Consider the following 21,681-nt stretch of genomic DNA (forward strand, 5'->3'; position numbering starts at 1 on the left):
ACCCGGTGGCTTAAAACTCACGCCGGGCGTGTGTGCGTGCGTGCCCAAGATCCCAAGAGGAGAATGGAGGAGAAGGGATTGCGGCGTGGCCATCCCCCCTGGGGGGTGATTTCTTGCTTTCTATCTCTCTGTCTCTCTCTGTCTGTCTGGCGAGCACATGCACTCTGTAGCAAAAACCTCTCCAAAAAAAAATTACTTTTATTACTTTAGATCATAAGTTCATATGTAACTATAAAATAAGGAGTTAGATCCCAGCCTTTTCTTCTTTTTTTTTAGTTTATTTATTTTTTCTGTGAATGAGAGAGTCACCACTCCAAAAAGGGTTTTGTTTTTGTTTTGTAAGAGAGATCTTTTGCTATAGGGTGCACATGCACGCTGGAGAGACAGAGAGACAGAAAGTGAGAAATCCACCCCCCGTGGGGGATGGCCACACTACAGTCCCTTCTCCCCTATTCTCTCGGGATCTTGGGCATGCATGCACTCGTGCTTCGCGGAGTGTTAAGCCACTGGATCAGGGACTCATACCGTGGTCGGCCACATGGGAGTCCTGCGATGTAACCATTACGCCATCTGCTGGTTCCCCAAATAGGGTCTTGACTGCGGCCCACTCCCAGCCCGCCCGGGACCCCAGGCAGCTGTGTGTGCACACACTCAGTGGCTTGAACGCTAATTGTTCCATGGGGGTCCACCTTGCTGAGCGCTGGGTTCACCACCGCGCAACCTCCCGGCCCCACATTCTCTCCCTTTCTTGTCTGTGGTGACTGACTGCAGACACATGTAGTTAAAGTCACAATAGGAATTCTAAAAATCCGAAAGACAAAAGCAGCGTCAAAAACTGCTGAGGCTGGGACAAGCCAGTTAGTGCAGTGGTTAAGTGCTGTACATTAGGAGCTGGATCCACACGGCCAAAAGCAGTTCAGATCCTGACCCTGGCTGGTTGAAAACACGCTCTGGACCCCTGTGCATGCCAGCCCAAAATCTTGAAGGGAAGGAGAGAGGGAGGAAAGGGAATTTTGGTGTCCACACCCTATTGTGGGGTGCTTTCTTTCTCTCCCTTGGGGTCAGTCAGCTGCGATCTTAGTTGTGACTGTACTCTCCTTGATCCCTCAGGGACGTGGTTCCCAAGAATGCTGCCTGGTAAACTTCCGGTACACATCTGGACCCAAACGAAGATGCAAGTGTAGGGCAACAAACACCCGCTAAGCACCCAGTGCATGTAGTGGGTAGACTTCTCCCGGGTCTAGAAAGGTACTAGCTGTACGTCATTCTTGGAAGAATTAAGAAACTAGCTTTTCAAATTATTCTTTGTGGTTCAGATGACCAACCTTGAAGAATTGCTGATCTAGAGCCTTAACAGTTGCTTTTGGGGACCAGCAGATGGAATAATGGTTATATCGCTGGACTCCCATGGAGTCGACTGTGATTTGAGTCCTGGACCCAGCAGCTACAAATGCATGCCCTGGGGACCAGCAGATGGCGTAATGGTTACGTGGCTGGACTCCCACGTAGTTAACTGTGGTTGAGTCTTGGGTACAGGAGCTTAAAACTCATGCTCCGGAGACCAGTACATGGCGTGGTGGTTAAGGTGCTGGACATTTCTACATAGTCGACCACTGTTCGAGTCCCAGACCTGGTGGCTTGCTTTCTCACTTTCCCTCTCTCTTTCTCTCTCTTGTCAAATTAAAATAAATGAATAAATAATAATAGCAAATAAAGTTAAATAAATAAAAAATAAGACTTTAGAGTTACAAACTTTTAGGGAAAGTGGCCTTTGAGATAATTTGTCCCTTTCTTGTTGACTAGTGTGTATGTGCGTGTGCATTTTAAGCAGGATACTTGCCAAGTGGAGTCTCACCTAAATAACCCATACGTAAATGACCTGGCAGTGCTTGGATGGGAGCTGGTCTTAAGAACCCAAACCTGGAGTCAGGCTGCCTGGACGGGTCGCCTGGCTCTGCTTCCTAGCAGTGCAGCCACTCAGCGCAGTTTCCTCATCTGTAAAGCCAGAGCAAAATGGTACCCACAGACCCACACCACGGCATTTTGAGGAGTTTTAAATAAGATTCGTACATAGAGCTGCTTGGTATAGGACTCTGTAAGTGCTGGTTTGAGTACTTTGGTTAAAGGAGAGCTGGAGGGCAGGGCATCCCAGCGGCCCTGTTTGTCTGGGCCACTTTTTCTTGTGTACTGGCTCCCGAAGCGCTTTCCTGGAACTGTTCAACGAAGTGTAGTTTGACAACCTCCCATCCAGTTCATCCCTCGATTTGCAGGTGAGGAAACCGGGCTCCAGACTGAGGAATGATGTCCGAAAGGTCAGAGACCAGTTTCTGCTGCTCCAGTCCCCGCACGACCATTATTGCTAAGTTCAGCTACACGGCCATGGTGGTTTCTGAGAAACACAGGGTAGAACACCTAGAAGGAAGCTTAATCTGAACATTTTAAAGGAATCAATCGACAACATAGAGTGCCTTTATTTTATTTTACTTTTCTAAGTGTTTGCTGTAGGGCACATGCACTGGGCCAGGGAGAGACAGAGAGAGAGGGAAAGTGAGAAATCACACCTTGGGCGGATTTCCACCCCCTAGTTCCTTCTCCATTCTCTTCTCAGGATTTTGGGCACGCGCACACACATGTCCAGTGTGTGTTTCAAGCCATGGGGTCTGGGACTTGAATAGCAGAGTCAGCCATGTGGGATCCTGTTCCTTAACCACCACGCCACGTGCTAACCCATATCTTTATGATATGTATAGTCCTTAATACAGATTGATAGATGGACTGAGTTTTAAAATATATCCTTTGTTGTTATAAGCTTAAAATTGGAATGATCTTTAAAAATAATATACAGTCTTGGGGCTAGGAGGTGGCATGGGGTTGAGGGCGCTGGACTTTCACATGACCGACCATTGTTGGGGTCCTGGATCTGGCCCCCCCCCCCGGTCAAATTAAAATAAATAAAGTTAAACACAATCATTCTTAAAAAAATATAGTCTCTCACTGGAAGTTCTAAAAAGCTTGACCATTCTTTAGGAGAACTACCAATTTTATCCTACGACAGAAGTATAATTTACAGCAAATATGGGCCTTCTGCCACCAAATCTTGGATTTATTCTTCTAATAGTGATGGAAATCTCATAATTTTTTATGGTAAATGATGTGTAGAACATAATCAAAAATATGATATCTGATATATATTGGCAATAGATACAATAGTTTGTTACTGGCAATTCTTGTGAAATGTGATTAAGTCATAAATTATGCCTTTGGGTCTTAATTACAAAGTCTTTTACAAGACATTGTTCTCTTCTGATTAAAAAAGAAAATGTACTACACAATTGTGCAGATGTATATTGGAAAGGAATCATTGCGTTAGATTTTGGAGATAGAAAAGTGAGTAGGCATGGTGTTGGCTATCTGAGAACTGTGCCTCCGAGGAATGGTGAATTGCTGCAGCCTTTCTGAAGAACAGATTGTGTCTGTCGTGATCAGAACACTTGAAAGTGTGCCTTCTTGGTCTAGCATTTCTACTTCTAGGAATTTGTCCTGAGAAAACAATCTTAAGAGGTGCATAAAGATTTCTACCTGCTTTCTTACTGAGAAATGTTCCTTTGTGAAAACGAAGTTATCAAACAGGTATTTGATTTGGCAGCAACAGATCTCATTTTTCCTCTTTACTTGCTCTCTGAATTAAATTAGGAGTTGGGGGGCGGGCAAGCAGTGCCATTCACTGATGCAGTGATTCTTCCCCTGGTGTAACCTGCTGTGGTACCCTCTTCTCCTCCCACCTCCGTGGTGGGATGGTCTGGGAACATTTCTGTCCCTGGAAGACCCCAGCAGTGGGTTAGGGGGGGCTCAGAGGGCTGGGGAGAGGTTGGGGATGAAGTAGTACAGTTGAACAGTTTAGGGGAGGGGAGGGCCCTATTTCATTTTATATTTTTAAATAATTATTTAACTTTATTTATTTTAATTTGACAAAAAGAGAGACACAGAGAGAGAGAAAGTGAGAAAGCAAGCCTCCAGGTCCAGGACTCAGTCAGCCATGTGAGAGTCCAGCGCCCCTAACCACTACACCACACCACCTGCCAGTCCCAGGGAGGGTCCTTATCTTGTTGAGGGTTTGGCAGAATCTGTTTTAATCCCTTGTGGAAATGGAGCAGCCTGAATAAATCTGGCCAAATCCCAATCAGAAGGGTTCTGAACCGGAAGGAACTCTCGCCTGCTGAGGGTAAGTGCAGAGACCTGGCCATGAGTGTGATTTTCTCTGCATTGTTCTGATAGTAACCAATCGGACCAGCCGCATAGCACAGCAGTTAAGCTTGTGTGTAAGAAGCCAGATCTCACATGGCAGGTGGTGGTTGAAATCCTAGCCCTGATGGATTGGGAACATGCAGGCGTGTGTGTGTGTGTGTGTGTGCGCGCCTGAAACCCCAGCCAGTGGAGACGTGTAAGGAGAAGGACTACAGCATGGCCATACCCTTCAAGGGCTCTCACCCCCACCCTCAAGTGCACACACACTCTAGCAATACTAAACAAGAAAGTTACTAATGACCCAAATTCCATAGACTAGTTAAACTGATAGACCAGTATACTCTGCTAATAAAAGGCAGAGAGTATTAAAATACACTAGTCCCTCATTACCCATGGGGGATATGTTCCGGGACCCCCAGTACTAGCACTGAACTGGTGTTCAGATACACTGTGTTTTTCCCACTATAAATACATACCTATGATAAAGTTTAATTTATCAAGCACAGTAAGAGGTCAGCAGCAGTAACTAGTAGTAGAATGTAATAATTATAGAATAAACTGTAATGAAAGTTAGGTGATTGCGATCTTTTGCTCTTCCTTTCAAAGTATTTTGTTCTACTCTATGTACTGAACCAGTTCTGGGACTACAGTTGTCCAAGGGTGACTGAAACTGCAGGAAGTGAGCCCATAGATAAGGGGGGACTACTGTGTACCAACTGATATTTACAATATAGTAAATGAGTTACAGTGTACTAAAGCCAAGTGATGAAGACGGATCAGCTGTGTGACCAGTATGATTGCCCCATGCCTGGCTTCTCTTCCTCCCTGCTTTCCTTGTAAATTTCTAGCTCTGGGTAAGTTGTCCGTTCACCTCACCTCCAGAGCTGAAGGTTGTCGCTGGGTTATGCCATTGGACCATTCCCACAGATCATTAGCACCTCTTCTCATTTCTCATCGCTGTTTTCAGAAAAGAACATTTCCAAAATGTTCTCTCTTCCCCTTATGCCTATGTCGCTATTTTGCATCTACACATCCAAGCTTCTGTCTTCCACTTGAACATGAATTTTTAAAAAAAATATTGGAAAGATTGCTGTCTAGTATTTTTGTTTTGTTTTGGTTTGGTTTGGGTTTTTTTTGAGATATTTTTGCTGTAGGGTACTTGCTGGAGAGACAGACAGAAAACAAGAAATCACCCCCACCCCCACCCCCCCCAGGAGTGATAGCCATGCCGCAATCCCTTCTCCTCCATTCTCTTCACAGGGTCTTGAGCATGCATGCATGTGCACCCCACGTGAATTTTAAGTCACTAGGTTCGGGACTTGAACTGTGGTCAGTTACGTGGGAGTCCAGCAACATAACCATTACGCCATCTGCTGGTCCACAGTGTTATTTTTAAAATAAATTTTTATTAAGCTTATTTTGGTGTTGAATGTATTTTGCATGAAGCAATAGGAGTCAAGGTTAGCAACTGACTCCAAACTGTGATTCTGGATCTGTTGTGCTCCGTAGTAGGAGTTGATTATGTAACTAAACGTAAGTAGCAGTAGGATTTGACCAGTTCATAGTTTGATAGTTCATACGTTCTATCTAAGAAGTTTAATTTTAGGTATACAGCAGCTTCTCATCGGCCATAGATCAGTGGGAAAGTTGTTTTAAAAGAATTTTTTAAATTGTAGCTATCGGAGGCCAGCAGGTGACATGGTGGGTAAGGTGCTGGACTCCCATGTGGCCAACTGCAGTTCACGTTCCAGACCTGGAGGCTTGTTTTCTCTTTCTCTCTCTCTGTCCTTCTCTGGTAAGTGCACGTGCCCTATAGCAAATTTTTAAAAATAACAGTAATAGCCAGCAAATGGTGTAACGATTATGTCACTGGACTCTCACGTAGCTGATGATTTGAGTCCCGGATGTGATGGCTTCGAAATCACACCAGGTGACTGTGTGTGCATGCTCAAGATCCTGAGAGGAGAGTGGAGAACAAGAGATTGCTGTGTGACCATCTCCCCAGGGGCTGATTTCCCACTTTCCCCTTCACTGCCTCAGTCTTTCCTGCAAGTGCACGCACCCTATGGCAAAGGTCCTCTTAAAAATAAATAAATAAATAATTCCTTTTAAACATTGTAGCAGTAGAGTACTGATTTGCATTTTTTATTTTATTAGATAAGAAAATTAATGGTGTAGTCATAGACAAATAGCATGATTTTTGCTATTGAATTAGATATTTTATAAGTACATTTATAGAACTGAATATTATATAATTTAAAGCACACATGCTTCACAATTTAAGTAAAACAACTGTCGATAACATTCTTTTCCTTTTTTTCTCTTTTCAGGCCTCATTGCTACGATTTCAGAGTACCCTGGTAATAGCTGAACATGCAAATGACACCCTAGCACCCATTACTTTAAATACCATCACTGCAGCCAAAAGCCTTGGCGGTGAAGTGTCCTGCCTAGTAGCTGGAACCCAATGTGACAAGGTGAGGAATCTTTAAGGTCAGCCATAGCAAATATAATCTCCATCAAGAGACAGGGAAAGATGGCAACAGAGAATTATGCCGAGGACTATAACCCAGGTTAGAGCCCGCTCTCATCCTCATTAAATGGCCAGTGTCACAACCATTACCGCGTGTTAAAAAAAAACCAAAAACCTAAAAACCTTGCTCACTTAGCATTTTATCTTTTGAAGTGAGGTAGGATACTTGATTTAGTTCACCGGTATGCCATCAGATACCAAGCAGAATGATAATACTTGCGTCTCCCGGAGGTTAATAGCTGGTCCCTTTTTGGTATTGATGAATATACTTGCTAATTGCTTCTAGTTTCTCTTTTTTCTTTTCCTTTTTTTTTCTTTTCCTTTTTTTTTTTCTTTTTCTTTTTTTTTTTTTTGAGAGATTTTTGATATAGGGCATGTGTGCTTACTGTAGAGACAGAGAGACAGAAAGCGAGAAATCAACCCCTAGGGTGGATGACCACACAGTAATCCCTTCTCCATTCTCCTCTCGGGATCTTGGGCATAAACGCATATGCACCCTGTGCGAATTCGCACCCAGCCTGATCCAGGATTTGAACCATAGTCAACTATGTGGAGTCGAGCAGCGTAACCATTATGCCACCTGCTGGTCTTGATTGCTTCCAATTTCTGAAAGTGGTAAATCTGTACCAGGCATCATGGGTGCTAATTTTAAATTTTTAATTGTGTAGACAAACACAAATGTAAGTGCTATTCTTTCCAGTGGTAGCTGGTACTGAGATGTTCTTGGTCGTCGTTGTTGTTGAAATAAGACAGTGATTGCTTTGGAAACTAACCCCATGCAAAGATGCCATAGGAGGAGGCTTCAGAAAGTCTGTGGAAAATAGAATTAAAATATGAGTTTATTTTGGTACAAACTCTTTTAAATTCATGCATGGTTTCCTCCTCCTATACATTTTCCATGAACTTTTCATTTTTTTTTTTTTACATTTAGAAAAAAAGAATTATTTAACTTAACTTCATCCACTGTTGTTATTTTTTTATTATTTTCGAATTGGACCAGAGAGAGAAAGAGGGAAAGCGAGAAAGCGAGCCACCAGATCTGGCACTTGAACCACAGTCGGCCATGTGGGAGTCCATTGCTTCTAGCCACCGTGCCACCTGCTGGCCCTCCATGAGCGTTTTAGGACACCCCTCCCTTCCGACATGTACTATGGTTCGCAGGTTCTGTGCTGCTGGCCTGCAGTGTCAGCTTAAAGGCCTTGAACCACCAGTTCCCTCTCATACTGTACAGGAGATACTGAGTAGGTAGTGGTGTACTTGAACCTCACGGAGAAATACATCTGGAGAGAGTATGCTTCTTTTTAGACGATCTTATCTGGTTTATCAAATAACTGACACAGATGTGAACATGTGCTAATGCAGGTTTACAGTGCTTGTGTTACTTCTGTCTCATTTCTCATGGGAAGTAGATATTTTGAAAGGATATATCCTGGCAGGTTTAGTATTAATTATGTGGATTTGTTTACCTGCTTCCTGCTTACAGCTATTTATCTATTTATTTCTGTTTCATTTTTGCACTATAGGGCACATGCACTCACCAGAGACATGGAGAGAGAGAGTGAGAAGTCACCCCCCACCAGAGGGGATGGCGCCACCGCTATCCTTTCTTCTCTCAGGATTTTGGGCATGCACACACACACACCTGATGTGATTTTCAAGCCACCAGGTCTGGGATTCGAACCGTGAAGTCAGCCATGTGAGATCCAGCTGCTTTAACCTCAGCCCCAGCTGTTGAATTTTATATAGTTGATATTAACCACAGTATTAGATGATATGGCTAAGCTATCTTTTCTGGTTGCTCTGTTTTCAGATATATATAAATCCTGGATTTTTTTTTGTTTGTTTGCTGTGATTCTAAATCATTATTTTAATATAACTTTAAAATACTCGAAATATTATATTTACTATTTTGAGAAAAGCCAAAACAGAAATTATCTTCTTTACTCAGTTTCAATCTCATTGAACTGTTGTGTTCTCATCTTAAAAAAAAAAAAAACACTTAGTACTCATATAAAGAGACTGTTAATAGCCTAGCCAGATCTCAGTTTTATATGATTTTCTTTTTCTGTTTGTCATAAACAGCAAGTGATTCTTCTGTTTAGTGCCAGGAGTTTTTTTAATCAGTAAAAAAGTATAGCTTTTATGGAAAAATTCTCTCCCATTTTGTATCGCAGGCTACTATGTAGGTACTTTGCAATTAATTCCGTTTTCCAACTGGAAATTCCCTTGAAGTTGGAGAAGCTAAGTACATTTACATGCATAATGAAGAGCCTCTAGTCAAACTGTTGCTCACTGGAAGGCTTGGGTCAGCGCTGGTGCTTCTGCGCCGCACCGTTTCCCCTCTCTTCACTGAATGATGAGGTCCTTTGATGGGGCGGGAGGCACAATCTTTCATGCTCACTGCTCAGTGCATCAGCACGCTGCTGAACAAGGAGACAGCAGACACTGGTGACTGCCATGACTGTTCACGGAGAAGCCAGTCCTGCTGTTTGAAAGATACTTAGGGGCCAGCAGGTGGCGTAAGCAGGCAGAGTCCAGTTAAGGCACTGGGCTTCTCACGGCCAACCACCGTGTGAGCCCCAGACCCTGCGGCTTGAAAGTCATGCCAGGTGCATGTGCGTGTGTGCGTGCTCAAAATCCCTAGAGGAGAATGGGTGAGAAGGGATTGCTTTGTGGTCAGCTGTCCCTGGGGTGAATTTTCACCTTCCCCCTGTCTTTCTCTTCAATAAGCTCATGAGCCTTGTGGCAAAAACCTTAAAAAAAAAAAAAAAAAAAAAAAAACTGAAGAAGGGGGATTTTCACTGCCTCTGTATAGAGCAAACCTATCTGATCAATAAAGCTTTCTCAGAACCCCATCCTGATTCCGACCAGGGAACAATGAGAAGTTAGGAGAAAAGGTTCGGCTTTGTCATAGACAAATACATGAGTAGGAACTCAGTGGTCAGTCATGGGTTATTATGTGCGATTTTCTTTATGGCCTAGGATTGTCCATTTTAAAATCCAACAAATTATCATTGCCTATTACAGTGCAGTTGACTTTAAACTAGGATGGCTAAGTCCTGTTCTAGAAAACTCTAAAATATATTGGCTATGTTATTACTGAGAGAGAACCTCATTTTTGCCGTTTCTAAAATGATGAATTTACACTTGCAGTAAGCCAAAGGTAAAGAAAGAGTAACAGTTTACAACTAAATTTGAATAAAGAGCCATGCTGGTTTTCGTACCACTTAGTACTTTTTTTTTTTTTTTTAATTTCATTTGTTATTGTTAGTTATTTTATTTGACCACCAGAGAAAGAGAGAGAGGGAAAGTGAGAAAGCAAGCCACCAGGTCTGGGACTTGAACCTTGGTCGGCCATGTGGGAATCCAGTGCCCTTATCCACCACACTGCCTGCTGGCCCCAGTACTTTTCTTTTTCAAGGCAGGAATTTTTACCGAAATCCTTTGTAGTGGGACTTTGTAACTTCTAGCAATACCAAGATCAATAGGCATAAGATTTTGTTAATATATTCTTTTATTCTTCAGTAACCCTTTTGTCAGTAAGAATGATTTTCACAGTTAGCCATTGAGATTTTATGCTCAGTTGATATTTGTAGTGGTGACGGTACATGCTTACTTCTAAGAGAAGGATAATTAGAAGCTTTGCTTTTAATCGCAGGTGGCACAGGAGCTCTGTAAAGTAGCGGGCGTTGGGAAGGTCCTGGTAGCTCAGCACGACGTGTACAAAGGCCTGCTTCCAGGTGAGGTTTGCGAGTGGAAACGATACAGTGTCGGAATTACGTTGCGTACTTGAGTGTGAAAATATTCTGAGATGTGTCTCACCACATGTGTCTGGTTCTCAGAGGAGCTGACGCCACTGATCCTGGCAACCCAGAAGCAGTTCAATTACACACACATCTGCGCGGGAGCGTCTGCCTTCGGAAAGGTGAGCCGGGTGAGAGGTGGAGTCCGATGTCACTCTTGGAGAGGATTCGGTGTCCTTGTGCCATCATCGCACGGCAGATTTTGTTTAGACAGCTGATCTTGACTTACTCAAATTCATGTGGTGGTTTCGCTAACCTGTGTTCTTTCAAGATTTTGTCATAATTTCTGTTACAATGCCATTTCCAGACTTTCAGACTTCGTCACAGAGATAACTTTTTGTTCTTGTAAGATTTTTGTCATCACATATTAAAATGCCACTTACAGATCTTCACATTTTGCCATGGAGAAAAACTTCACTTAGGCTGTTATTTAAAAATGATCTTTGTTTAAAAACAGCATTAAATTTTGTATGTATGACTGAGGATGTCTTTTGTTTTAGTAACTCATCTTAAGAGATGGTTTATTTGAATAGCTGGTAGATATTTAAGAAGGCCAGATTCCACCTACGTGGGGATTTGGGAAGGGCTATTGGTGGATGATGTCCCCAGGGGAGAGAAAGCTGTAACCTGATCATGTGCATTCTGATATGTCTGAAGGAAGGCTGTGCCAGCAGATGGGAGGTGGTCTGCCTGAAGTTTAAAAAGAAAAGGAAAAAAACCTGGGGCCAGCAGGTGGCATAGTGGTAAAAGTGCTGGATTCCCACATGGCTGACCGCGACTCAAGTCCCAGACCAGGCAGCTTGAAAGTCATGCTGGGCACTTCTGCGTGCATGCCCAAAATCCCAGGAGGAGAATGGAGAAAAAGGGATTGTAGCATGGCCATCCCTCCTGGGGGATGATTTCTCATTTTCCCTTTCTCTGTCTACCTCCTGCGAGTACATGTGCCCTATGGCAAAAATCTTAAAACAAAGAAAAAGAAAAAAAAGAGCCTCAGGAGAGGAGGAGACAGCAAGAAGAGCCCAAGACATGGAGTGTATTAGTCTCAGTTTTTACTTTTAAAGCTTGTAAATAAACTGCACACAAGTCCATTCATATTGGGAAGCACGCATCCAGTACAGCCGTAGAGCAGGTATTGAAGTTCTGCCTTTTTATTCCCTACTTGCCCTTCCCTCTTCAGGAGCGCAGTTGTTAGTAATCCTACACTCATTTTTTTGAGAGAGTTTTTTTGAGAGATTTTTGCTATGGGCGTGTGTACTCATCAGAGACACAGAAAGGGACAGAAACATAGAAGGTGAGAAATTACCCCCCCCCCCCCAGAGGGAGTGGTCACTCCGCAATCCCTTCTCCTCTCTGGATTTTGGGCACACACATAGACGTGCTAGGCGTGAGATTTAAGCTGTTGGATCCAGGACACGGACAGTGGTTGACTATATGAGAATCCAGTGATGTAACCATTATACCATCAGCTGGTCCCATTTCAACACTCTTTTAGGCCGATTTCTATAGATTTTTAAATGGTGATATTTTAAAAATAATGGTGTACTTTTTAAAACTTCTAATGTGTGATGATAAAACCATGAATTGTTTTGTGATTGGCAGTTTTTACTTAAAAGTATGTCTGGAGGGAGGTGATTTCTCGCTTTCTGTCTCTCTGTCTCTCTCTTTCTGGCACATGCCCTATAGCAAAAACCTCTCCAAAAAAAAAAAAAAAAGAAAAGTATGTTTGGAAAACATTAGCTGATAGTTTATCTGTCTCTCTCTCTTTTTTTTTATGGCTGCATGATACTCCGTATTTAGCCAAGGACAGTTAGATTGTTTCTGATTTTTGTATTTGATAAACTTTGCTGCAAGAAAGCATTCCTGTACGACTTTGAATACATGTAGAATTTATTTAGAATAGAGCTCTGGAAGTGAGTGAAATAGCTAAGGCAAAGGCTATGTACTTTAATATTTTTGATAATATATTTTGAGAGAGATTTTTTGCTGTAGGGTACATGCACTCGCTGGTGAGATACAGACTTGTGTCTAACGAGAGACAGAAAGCGAACAGTCAGCTCCCAGGGAGGATAGCCATGCCACGGTTCCTTCTCCTCCATTGTCTCTGGGGATTTAAGCACTCACGCACACGCACCCTACCTGAGTTTCCAGCCACCGGGTCTGGGACTCAAACTGCAGTTGACCATGTGGAAGTCCAGCACCTTAAACACTATGCCACCTGCAGACCCTATTTTTGATATATATTGTTAAATGCCAGCATTTGGTATTACACATTTTAACTTTCCCCCCCCAATCTCGTGAGAGAAAAGATAATCTGTGCACCATTCCATCTCCGAGAGTTTGGATTCTTTGTTGGATGATTTGACAGTTTCATGAGTCTTGAGCTTCTGTGATGACAGTTCACCCAAAAGATTTCCAGAGCAAGAAAGGCCGTTAGCTAGCTGTAGTCCTCCAGCTTGATGGTGGTGTTCTGAGAGGCGGGGGGTTTGAACATAAGACTCACATAATAGTAGCGGGTGCTGTAGCCGTGAGTGCATTTGGAATGAAAGAGTCAGGAGATAAAGTGTTGTATGACAGTCCTTGACCAGCTGTGGTCTTAGAGAAAGCACATGATATTGGCATGTTAGAGTTTTAAAATCTGTCATTTTTTTTTTTTTTTTTAGAGATTTTCACTGTAGGGCGCGTGCGCTCGCCAGACAGACAGAGAGAGACATAGAGACAGAAAGCGAGAAATCACCTCCCAGGGGGGATGGTCACGCCGCAATCCCTTCTCCTCCATTCTCCTCTCGGGATCTTGGGCACGCACGCACACGCGCCCGGCGTGAGTTTTAAGCCACCGGGTCCAGGACGTGAACCGCGGTCGACTACGTGGGAGTCCAGCGACATAGCCATTACGCTAACTGCTGGTTCCCAAAATCTGTCATTTTTCTGTGGATGGAAAGAGCACAAGGATAGCTGCCACTTACTCTCCCGAGAAGCCCTCTGGTGAGGTCTGTTAGACTGTGCATCTTCTCAAAGAAATGTGAATGCAAGTATGTCCCCCTCTCAGGACCTTTACATGGAAGACCAAACCCAAACATGCCTTCAGATGTCATAGTACATTTGTTTTCAAGATAGGCTCAAATAAAACAGGATAATGAAAACTCAAAAGACATTAGATTTCAAGTTGTTTATTAGGAAGTTCTAAATCTTTAAAAAGAGACGTAGACAACATAACATAAAATTTGAGAGAGTCTGCTCAGCTAGGTAACAATATTTTATTAGTAATTCCCACCAGTTAAAGAAGGCGGTTCAGGAAAAGACTGATCTGTTAAGCAAGCTTGAAGTACTGACAGATCTGACTTGATTTAAAATTAGGTGACCTCTGCACCTCTTATTTACCAATTTAGAATTATATTTAATGGGACCAGCAGATGGCGTAATGGCTACATCACTGGACTCCCATGTAGTCAACCACGGTTCTAGTCCTGGACCTGGCGGCTTTAAACTCATGTCAGACACATGTGCACAAATGCCCAAAATCCCAGGAGGAGAATGGAGGAGAAGGGATTGCAGTGTGGCTACCCCTCCACAGGGTGATTTTCCACTTTCTTTCTCTCTGTCTCTGGTGAGTGCTTATGCCCTATAGCAAAAATCTCTCAAAAATAAAGAAGAATTATATCTAATGGCATTTTAATTGTTTTTTTTCAAGACCTTTATTATCTCTGGGGTCTTAATTCTATTTTCTAATTGTGGCTTTACAAACTACGGTACTTTCTGGTCGCTCTTTATCATGAGTGAAGAAGATGACCATATCATGTAGGTAATGGTAAAGTGAGAATTAGAGGGAAATTAACGCAGTCTGCCAATACTTGTTAGCATCAATGTGTCTAGAACCACTTATTAGATATGGGGTAGGGACACAGTGAAATAGAAGAATCAAGACTTCTGCCCTGGGATGCTTATAAATCTATTTGAGGGTCACATAGCATTTGTATTAAGATTATTATTGGACTCCTGTCTTTCACCATTAACAAAAATCAACTAAAAAATGGATCAAAGATCTAAACATAAAACTTCTAACTATAAAATTACTGGTAGAAAAGAGGAGAAACTCTTGGGGGGCATCGGACTAGGCAAAGACTTCTTAAATAAGACACCCACGGCACAAGCAATAATCCCGAAAGTAGATGAGTGGGATTCCATCAGGTTAAAGAGTTTCTGCACAGCCAGAGACAGAGTAATTAGAGTGAAGAGACAACTCTTGGAATGGGAAGATGTATTTACAAACTCTCCCTCAGATAAGGGACTTACAACAAAATATGCAGAGAACTCAAGCAGCTTACCTACAAAAAAATTCAGTCCAATTAAAAAATGGGCAAATGATGGGACCAGCAGATGGTGTAGCAGTTACCTCGCTGGACTCCCACATGGCTGACAGCAGTTCGAGTCCCAGACGAGGCGGCTCGGAAATCACGCTGCGCACATGTGTGTGTGTGCCCAAGATCCCAGGAGGAGGAGAGACTGTGGTGTGACCATCCCTTCTGGGTGCTGATTTCCCACTTTCCCTCTCACTGTTTCTGTATCCCTCTTCCCTCCCCCTTTGGCAAGCAATGTGCCCTAAGGCAAAAAAAAAAAGAAAAGGAAGGAAAGATGGGCAAATGAGCTCAACAGACCAGGGAAGACTTACAAACAACCAAAGGCACATAAAAAATGCTCAGCATCCCTTATCATAAGGAAGATGTCAATCAACACCACAGAGACATACCACCTAACCCCAGTCAGAGTAGCTAAGATTAAGAAGAAGAAGAATGAGAGTGCTGGTGAGGCTGTGGTGAAAAGGGAACCCTCCTGCTGTTGGTGGGAGTGTAAACTGGCCCAGCCACTGTGGAGAGCAGTATAGTACGGAGGCTGCTCAAAGACCTGCAAGTAGAACACCATGTGACCCAGCAGCTCCATTCCTGGGGATCCCAAAGGACAGGAGAGTGCACTTGCACATGCATGTTTATTGTGGCGTCATTCACAACTGCTAAGACCAAGAACAGATGCGTGAACTGAAAAAGTGTGGCACATGGACACTAAGGAATAAAGGACACTTAGCCATAAAAAGGAAGACCCTGGCGTTTGATGGAAAATGAGTGAACATGAAAGGTTTTTAATGCTAAGCAAAGCAAGCCAGACGAGGAAGGCAGCGTGGTGTGTTCCCACTTACTATATACTGAATGTGTCTCTAGCAGAAACGGAAAGTTAGAAGGTCTAACGCCATGGAGAACAACTGTGGATACTAGAGACAGCATGGGAGGAGGGAGGGAAATGGCGGGAAGTTGGCAGGAGGAATCAGTGGGAAAACAGAAGCGAAGCATTTAAGGGACACACAAATGGAAAATTGTTGATGATCGTATATATGGTAATATCTTTGACTGCACTAATATACAGTGTACTCATGCTGTGAAAATTCATTTTGTATGCTGTAAAGATATACAGGGGTTAGATGTAAAGAAATGAAAAAATTATTTTAAAATAAAATCCGTAATAGTGCCAGTTAGCTTATGTGGTTGTACGTGCATGTGGGAGGATTTAGGGTAAAGGAGTAATTAGAAGATTATGGTGGGAGAATTGTTAGAGAACAGAAGGGTTTGGGGGTGGGCCGGGGAGAGGAACCTGCATAATACTGTTGGGAGCGGATGCCCATTGGAGGCAGCGTCACGTCTCGCGTTCGGGGGTGCCGCGGAGTTAGCTGTGTGTAGAATGCAGTGTGGAATTCAGCCGTTCTGTTGTGCAACAAAAAGCAACACTTCAAATTTTGTCTTTTTTTAGTTACACTTACACTGTCTAAAAGAACCTCGAATCCAGAAAGAATGGATATTCAGTCTGCACTGACTGTTCTAGAGCCCTTGAGTCGTCGAACTTTAGGCAAGAAGCAGAGAGTGAACCCCTCGTGTTCTGAGATGAAGTTATGGAGACATGGGGAGATAGGGCTTCCCCAGGGGTCCCTGTCACTGGGAACACACCCACACAGACGGAGAGTACCCACAGACGGAGAGTTGCCCTCGCACTTACAAGTAAAAGCACGTGCATTGATTTGTTGCTCTTTCGTTCTACGTACCGCACAGGCCTTTCTTCAGATTAGTTTTGATCTCTTTAATACAAAATCAATGTAAAGGTGAAATGATTGCTTTGAAATTTTTTCTTTTGTATACATATATACAAGTATAATCTTTTTCGGTATTTGAGAATGTTGCCTACTCTTCTAAATTTTTTCCGTATTATCTAAATCCAGTGATTCATAACTATCACACTTTGTAATTGATGTTTATTAAAGCAGATATGATAATTTATAGTTCGGCATATTGAGTTAAGGTGCTTTATTATTATAAAACTCATTAAACTCTCAACATAGTGATACTGATAACAGGGCACACTTCTTCTCCAAGGCCATCCAGAACGCTGAGGTTGAAGTTTTAGCGTGTCCAGAGATACATGTGAAATATAAGATATTTGAGCTAAAATGTCAACAGATTATGTACTGAGTGCTATCCTGTCGCCCTCCATCAGTATGTACGTGTGTAATGCCCTGCTTATTTTCTTTTAGAACATTCTGCCCAGAATAGCAGCCAAACTTGACGTCGCCCCAATTTCCGACATCATTGAGATCAAGTCTCCTGACACATTTGTGAGAACTATTTATGCAGGTGAGTACCCAAGGAAGATGGTTAATTAACAAGTTAGATCTTAGTAAAAATTAGAAATTAATCTTGAAGATAGGATTCTAAAACAAGTGATAGTCGCTGGAAGGATTCTGAGCAAGTCCCTAGCCTCCGATGGGTGCTGGAGAGTGGCCGGGGCACCCTCTCTGGGCGGTTCTGAGCACAGTGCTTTCCTGCTTTCCTGCAGTGTTAGAGTGAGGTTTTCCAGTGGGCAGTAGACATTAGATCCACTGTGCAGTGTATTTTGTAAGTGGTACCTGGGAAAGTGAAACTGTTTTTAAGAATAGTGTTCTCAAGCTTGCTCTTGCTGCTCCGTTTCCATCTGCATTAAGAAGCTGATTGAGCTTTCCCTCAGCATGCTGGTCTCCAGTGGGTTGGTGCAGGCAGAGAACTCTGTGTCCTCTCTGATTAAAGTTGTGTGTGTTGTGGTCATGTCTCAAGTCAGACCTCTCTTTAAGCAAGGTTTGAGGGGAAATATTTGGTCATAGTTTAGGTCACTTTTAATGTGATCACTAACCCATAAGTAATTTCTCAGTCGTCTTAAAATCTTTGCACATCTGCCCTTGTTCTTACGCACTGTCATGTTTTCACATCCATTTCTCCTTTAACCTGCGTGGCAGTGTGTGCTCGTGAAGTGTTGTAGCGTACGTCTTTAAGTCACAGTTGTGTTGTTTTTGGAGAAGGAAGCTTTGCTCGCATTCCTTTTAGAGCGAGTGTGCATTCTCAGTGTGGCTGCTTGTTCCAGTTTCTGCCTCCAGCATGTCAGCACCTGTCCTGCTTTAAAGACTTCCAGGCTTGTACAAATCTCCAGCTGGATGATTCTTCACTGTGAAGGTCCTACACTTAGTGGAGGTAGAAAACAGCTGGTCCACAGTTCCTTTGTGAAGTAAATTCTGGGCCAAATAACAAAGGCATTCTTGTCTTACTGTCTTTTGTTGTTGCCTTTTTTTTTAAAAAGAGGGAGATTTTTGCTATAGGGCTCATGCACTAGCCAGAGAGATAGAACAAGGACCAAACCCCCCCCCCAGGGGGGGATGGTCACATAATTACAATCCCTTCTCCTGGAGTCGCCTCTTGGAATTTTGGGCATGCACGTACACATGCCCAGTGTGAGTTTTAAGCCACCGGGTCCAGGACTTGAACCACAATTGACTATGTGGGAGTCCAGTGAGGTAACCTTTACACCATCTGCTGGTCCCTTGTTGCCTTTTTTTTTGGAGAGATTTTCGGTATAGGGCGCATGTGCTCACCAGAAAGACAGAGACAGAGAGACAGAAAGCGATAAATCACCCCCCAGGGGGGATAGCTACACTGCAATCCCTTCTCCTCCATTCTCCTCTTGGGATCTTGGGCATGCATGCACACGCACCTGGCGTGAGTTTAAGTAGTCGGCGCGGGTCCAAGACTTGAACCGCGGTCGACTGCATGGGAGTCCAGCAACATAGCCATTATGCTAACTGCTGGTCCCCCTTGTTGCCTTTTAAAAATAAATTATGTGAGGGCTGGTAGGTGGTGTGGTGGTTATGGGTGGTGGACTGCCACATAGCTGACCACAGTTTGAGTCCCGGACCTGGTGGCTTGCTTTCTCACTCATTCCCCCCCACACCTGTCAAATTAAAATAAATAAATAAAGTTAAATAAAACAATTCTTCAGCAAAGTAAATAAATGATGTGTTTCAGGAAATGCTATATGTACCGTGAAGTGTGATGAGAAAGTGAAGGTGTTTTCCGTCCGAGGAACATCTTTTGAAGCTGCGGCGACAAGTGGAGGTAGTGCCAGTTCCGAAAAGGGTGAGTTTTCGTTTGGAGAGCTTTTGTTTTTGTTTTTGTTTCTGTTTGTTTTTTTTTTCTTCTTCTTCTTTAAGTTCATAGGTTGTACTAGAATAAGAGATGAACTCTGATTAAATTTCTGATGCAGAGTACTTCAAAGTTCAATCTGAATGGATTGAATGAAATATTCCAAAGATTATACAAATACAAGAAATGTTAAGTTGTAGGGAACAGGAAATAGTGGGTCGCAGGAAAAGTCTTGACATATGTTTCTGTTTTTCTGTGCAAAAATATATTGTGGCTTTCTCACAGCCTAGTCTTTATAACGAGGGGCTTTGTCGTATCATCCTTAGTACTAGGTTAGATGTGATGGCCAAGGAAGTGGGAGGGAGGACCCACTAAGATTGATTGTTAAATTATGTTAATGTTTTCACTCTCAACACTGTGTAACAAATTACAGAGGGCCTTACACTTTAACATATACGGTATCTTATTTGAATTCCCAAAAAAGTGAGTTATTCCAGTTTTTAAAGATGGACTCAGAGAATGAAATGATTTTCCTACAACTAATGAGATAAAGCCTGGAATCCAGTCTCCTTAAGTCTTTTCACAGAGAGAATGCAATTAGGAGCACAGAAAACTAACAGTAATTAACAAAATTAAGTTTCATGGAATTTTGTTTGGGTATGTCTCTTAAACAGAATGTCCATTGTAGAACTTGAAATCATAGTAATCATTTCATTGTATGTGTTGGCGTGTTCAGTATCGAGTCCTTCACCAGCGGGAGTATCAGAGTGGCTCGACCAGAAATTAACCAAAAGTGACCGACCGGAGCTAACTGGTGCCAAAGTGGTAGTATCTGGTGGTAAGTGGAATATTAATTTTCAGAGGTAATCTAAACTTATCATACTTTGAGACACAGAAAAACCCAGGTTTTTTTTTTCCCCAAATGTGAGATGCTGGTCGATTGCCAGCATTATTTCCCTTTTACCAGGTAGGATAGTGAAATCACAAACATGACGCAGTTGGGCTTTCTATCGCACTGCTGTGTCACTGGCAGCAGGGGGAGCCTGGTGCGGATTTCACCTTCCTAGCCTTGCCACTTGCTATCTCCGTCTCCCTGACCGACTTCCGTGTTACTCTGCATAGTATGGTTGACTTCTAAATCAGAAAGAACTGGTTAGCATCTCTGGGCTGTCTATCTTGTGTATAATTCCCACCCTCTGTTCTGTTTTGATAGACCTCAGGACTGTCCAGAATCTTGGTGGATAACTCTGAAAGTTACTCCTTCTGTTAAAGCTGTGTCAAAGCTGTTTTTATTGCACAAGATCTGCTCTTTTTTTGGCATGCTCCTTATTTTTTTAAACAACTTTTTATAGCCTTGTGGTTACTTTTTGAAAAAATAATGACTACTATGATTTTAAAATCTTTCCAGATTAAACATTATAAACAAAATTAAGCTTCTAAATATCTCCCTATTGTAAGTGGCATTGAAAAAAGTTGAATATCTTTAAAGGATTTAGCTGACTTATCTATTCAAGAAACGTTTATTGGGGATCTGTTGTATGGCAGGCCTGTTGCAAAGTGCTGGAGAAACAAAGACAGAAAGGCAGAGTGTTCTCGCTCCCAACGAGGTTAAAGACTCGGGGGATGACTTCTGTTTAAGTAATGACTTCCGCCATTCAGAGAGTATTTATTGAGCACTAACTATGCATGGAGTTTTGCTAAATACTGAAGCTACATCAGAGACTGAGATAGATTTGGATCTTGCTTTAAAGAGTTCGTCCGAGGGGAACCAGCAGTTAGCGTAATGGCTATGTCGCTGGACTCCCACGTAGTCGACCGCGGTTCGCATCCCGGACCCAGTGGCTTAGAACTCATGCCGGGCGTGTGTGCGTGCGTGCCCAAGATCCCGAGAGGAGAATGGAGGAGAAGGGATTGCAGTGTGACCATCCCCCCTGAGGGGTGATTTCTCGCTTTCTTGTCTCTATGTCTCTCTCTGTCTGTCTGGCGAGTGCACGCGCCCTGTAATGAAAAACCTCTCAAAAAAAAAAAAAAAAAAGTTCGTCCGAGAGAGGAAAACTGATATTAACAGTAATTACACAGTTAACTACTTGATTATAGAAGTATCAGATGCTTTGTAGGAGAGAGTGACACAGGAATGTCATAGAATCAGAAAAGATTTTTCAGAGAAAGTGTCATGTGTAATATGAAAATCCACTCACACAAAGATTTTTTGTAGACTAGAGTTTATGTTTGCTTATTTATTTATTTATTTTTTTATCTTTTTAAATGAGGCCGGGGTTTGAAGAGTGGCGAGAACTTTAAGTTGCTATATGATTTGGCAGATCAACTACATGCTGCAGGTACAGTTATTTTATTTTCCTTAATAAAAGATGTTCCCTTTGTGCTGAGCTTTTCTTTCTTTATTATTTCATTTATGTACAGTCACTCAGGGCTGCAAATTATTTTACTTTCTGTGGTTTCAGTTTTTCTCTCTGAGACGTTTTTTCTTAGGCCTCCAAGTAAATGGTATAGCATTCCGTGAGGAGAGGGGTGGGTGTGTGTGTGTGTGTGTGTGTGTGTGTGTGTGTGTGTGTGTTTGGAGAGATTTTTTTAGTATAGGGCATGTGCACTCACTGGAAAG

At 42.7% G+C, this 21,681-nt stretch overlaps 1 protein-coding gene across 2 annotated transcripts in view; it reads left to right on the plus strand.

The window, feature by feature from the left end:
• ETFA (electron transfer flavoprotein subunit alpha) overlaps positions 1-21,681 on the plus strand; it is a 72,248-nt gene that overhangs the window by 10,321 nt on the left and 40,246 nt on the right. For both annotated transcript variants that reach the window (XM_006142597.3, XM_006142596.2), the window contains exons 2-8: positions 6,576-6,722; positions 10,437-10,518; positions 10,621-10,703; positions 17,150-17,249; positions 18,945-19,055; positions 19,798-19,899; positions 21,332-21,400. In XM_006142597.3, the coding sequence (XP_006142659.1) occupies positions 6,576-6,722; positions 10,437-10,518; positions 10,621-10,703; positions 17,150-17,249; positions 18,945-19,055; positions 19,798-19,899; positions 21,332-21,400 (694 nt within the window). The remainder of the gene's footprint in view (positions 1-6,575; positions 6,723-10,436; positions 10,519-10,620; positions 10,704-17,149; positions 17,250-18,944; positions 19,056-19,797; positions 19,900-21,331; positions 21,401-21,681) is intronic.

Source organism: Tupaia chinensis, unplaced genomic scaffold, assembly GCF_000334495.1.
Source record: "Tupaia chinensis unplaced genomic scaffold, TupChi_1.0 Scaffold000078_1, whole genome shotgun sequence".
In the NCBI taxonomy this organism is placed as follows: domain Eukaryota; kingdom Metazoa; phylum Chordata; class Mammalia; order Scandentia; family Tupaiidae; genus Tupaia; species Tupaia belangeri.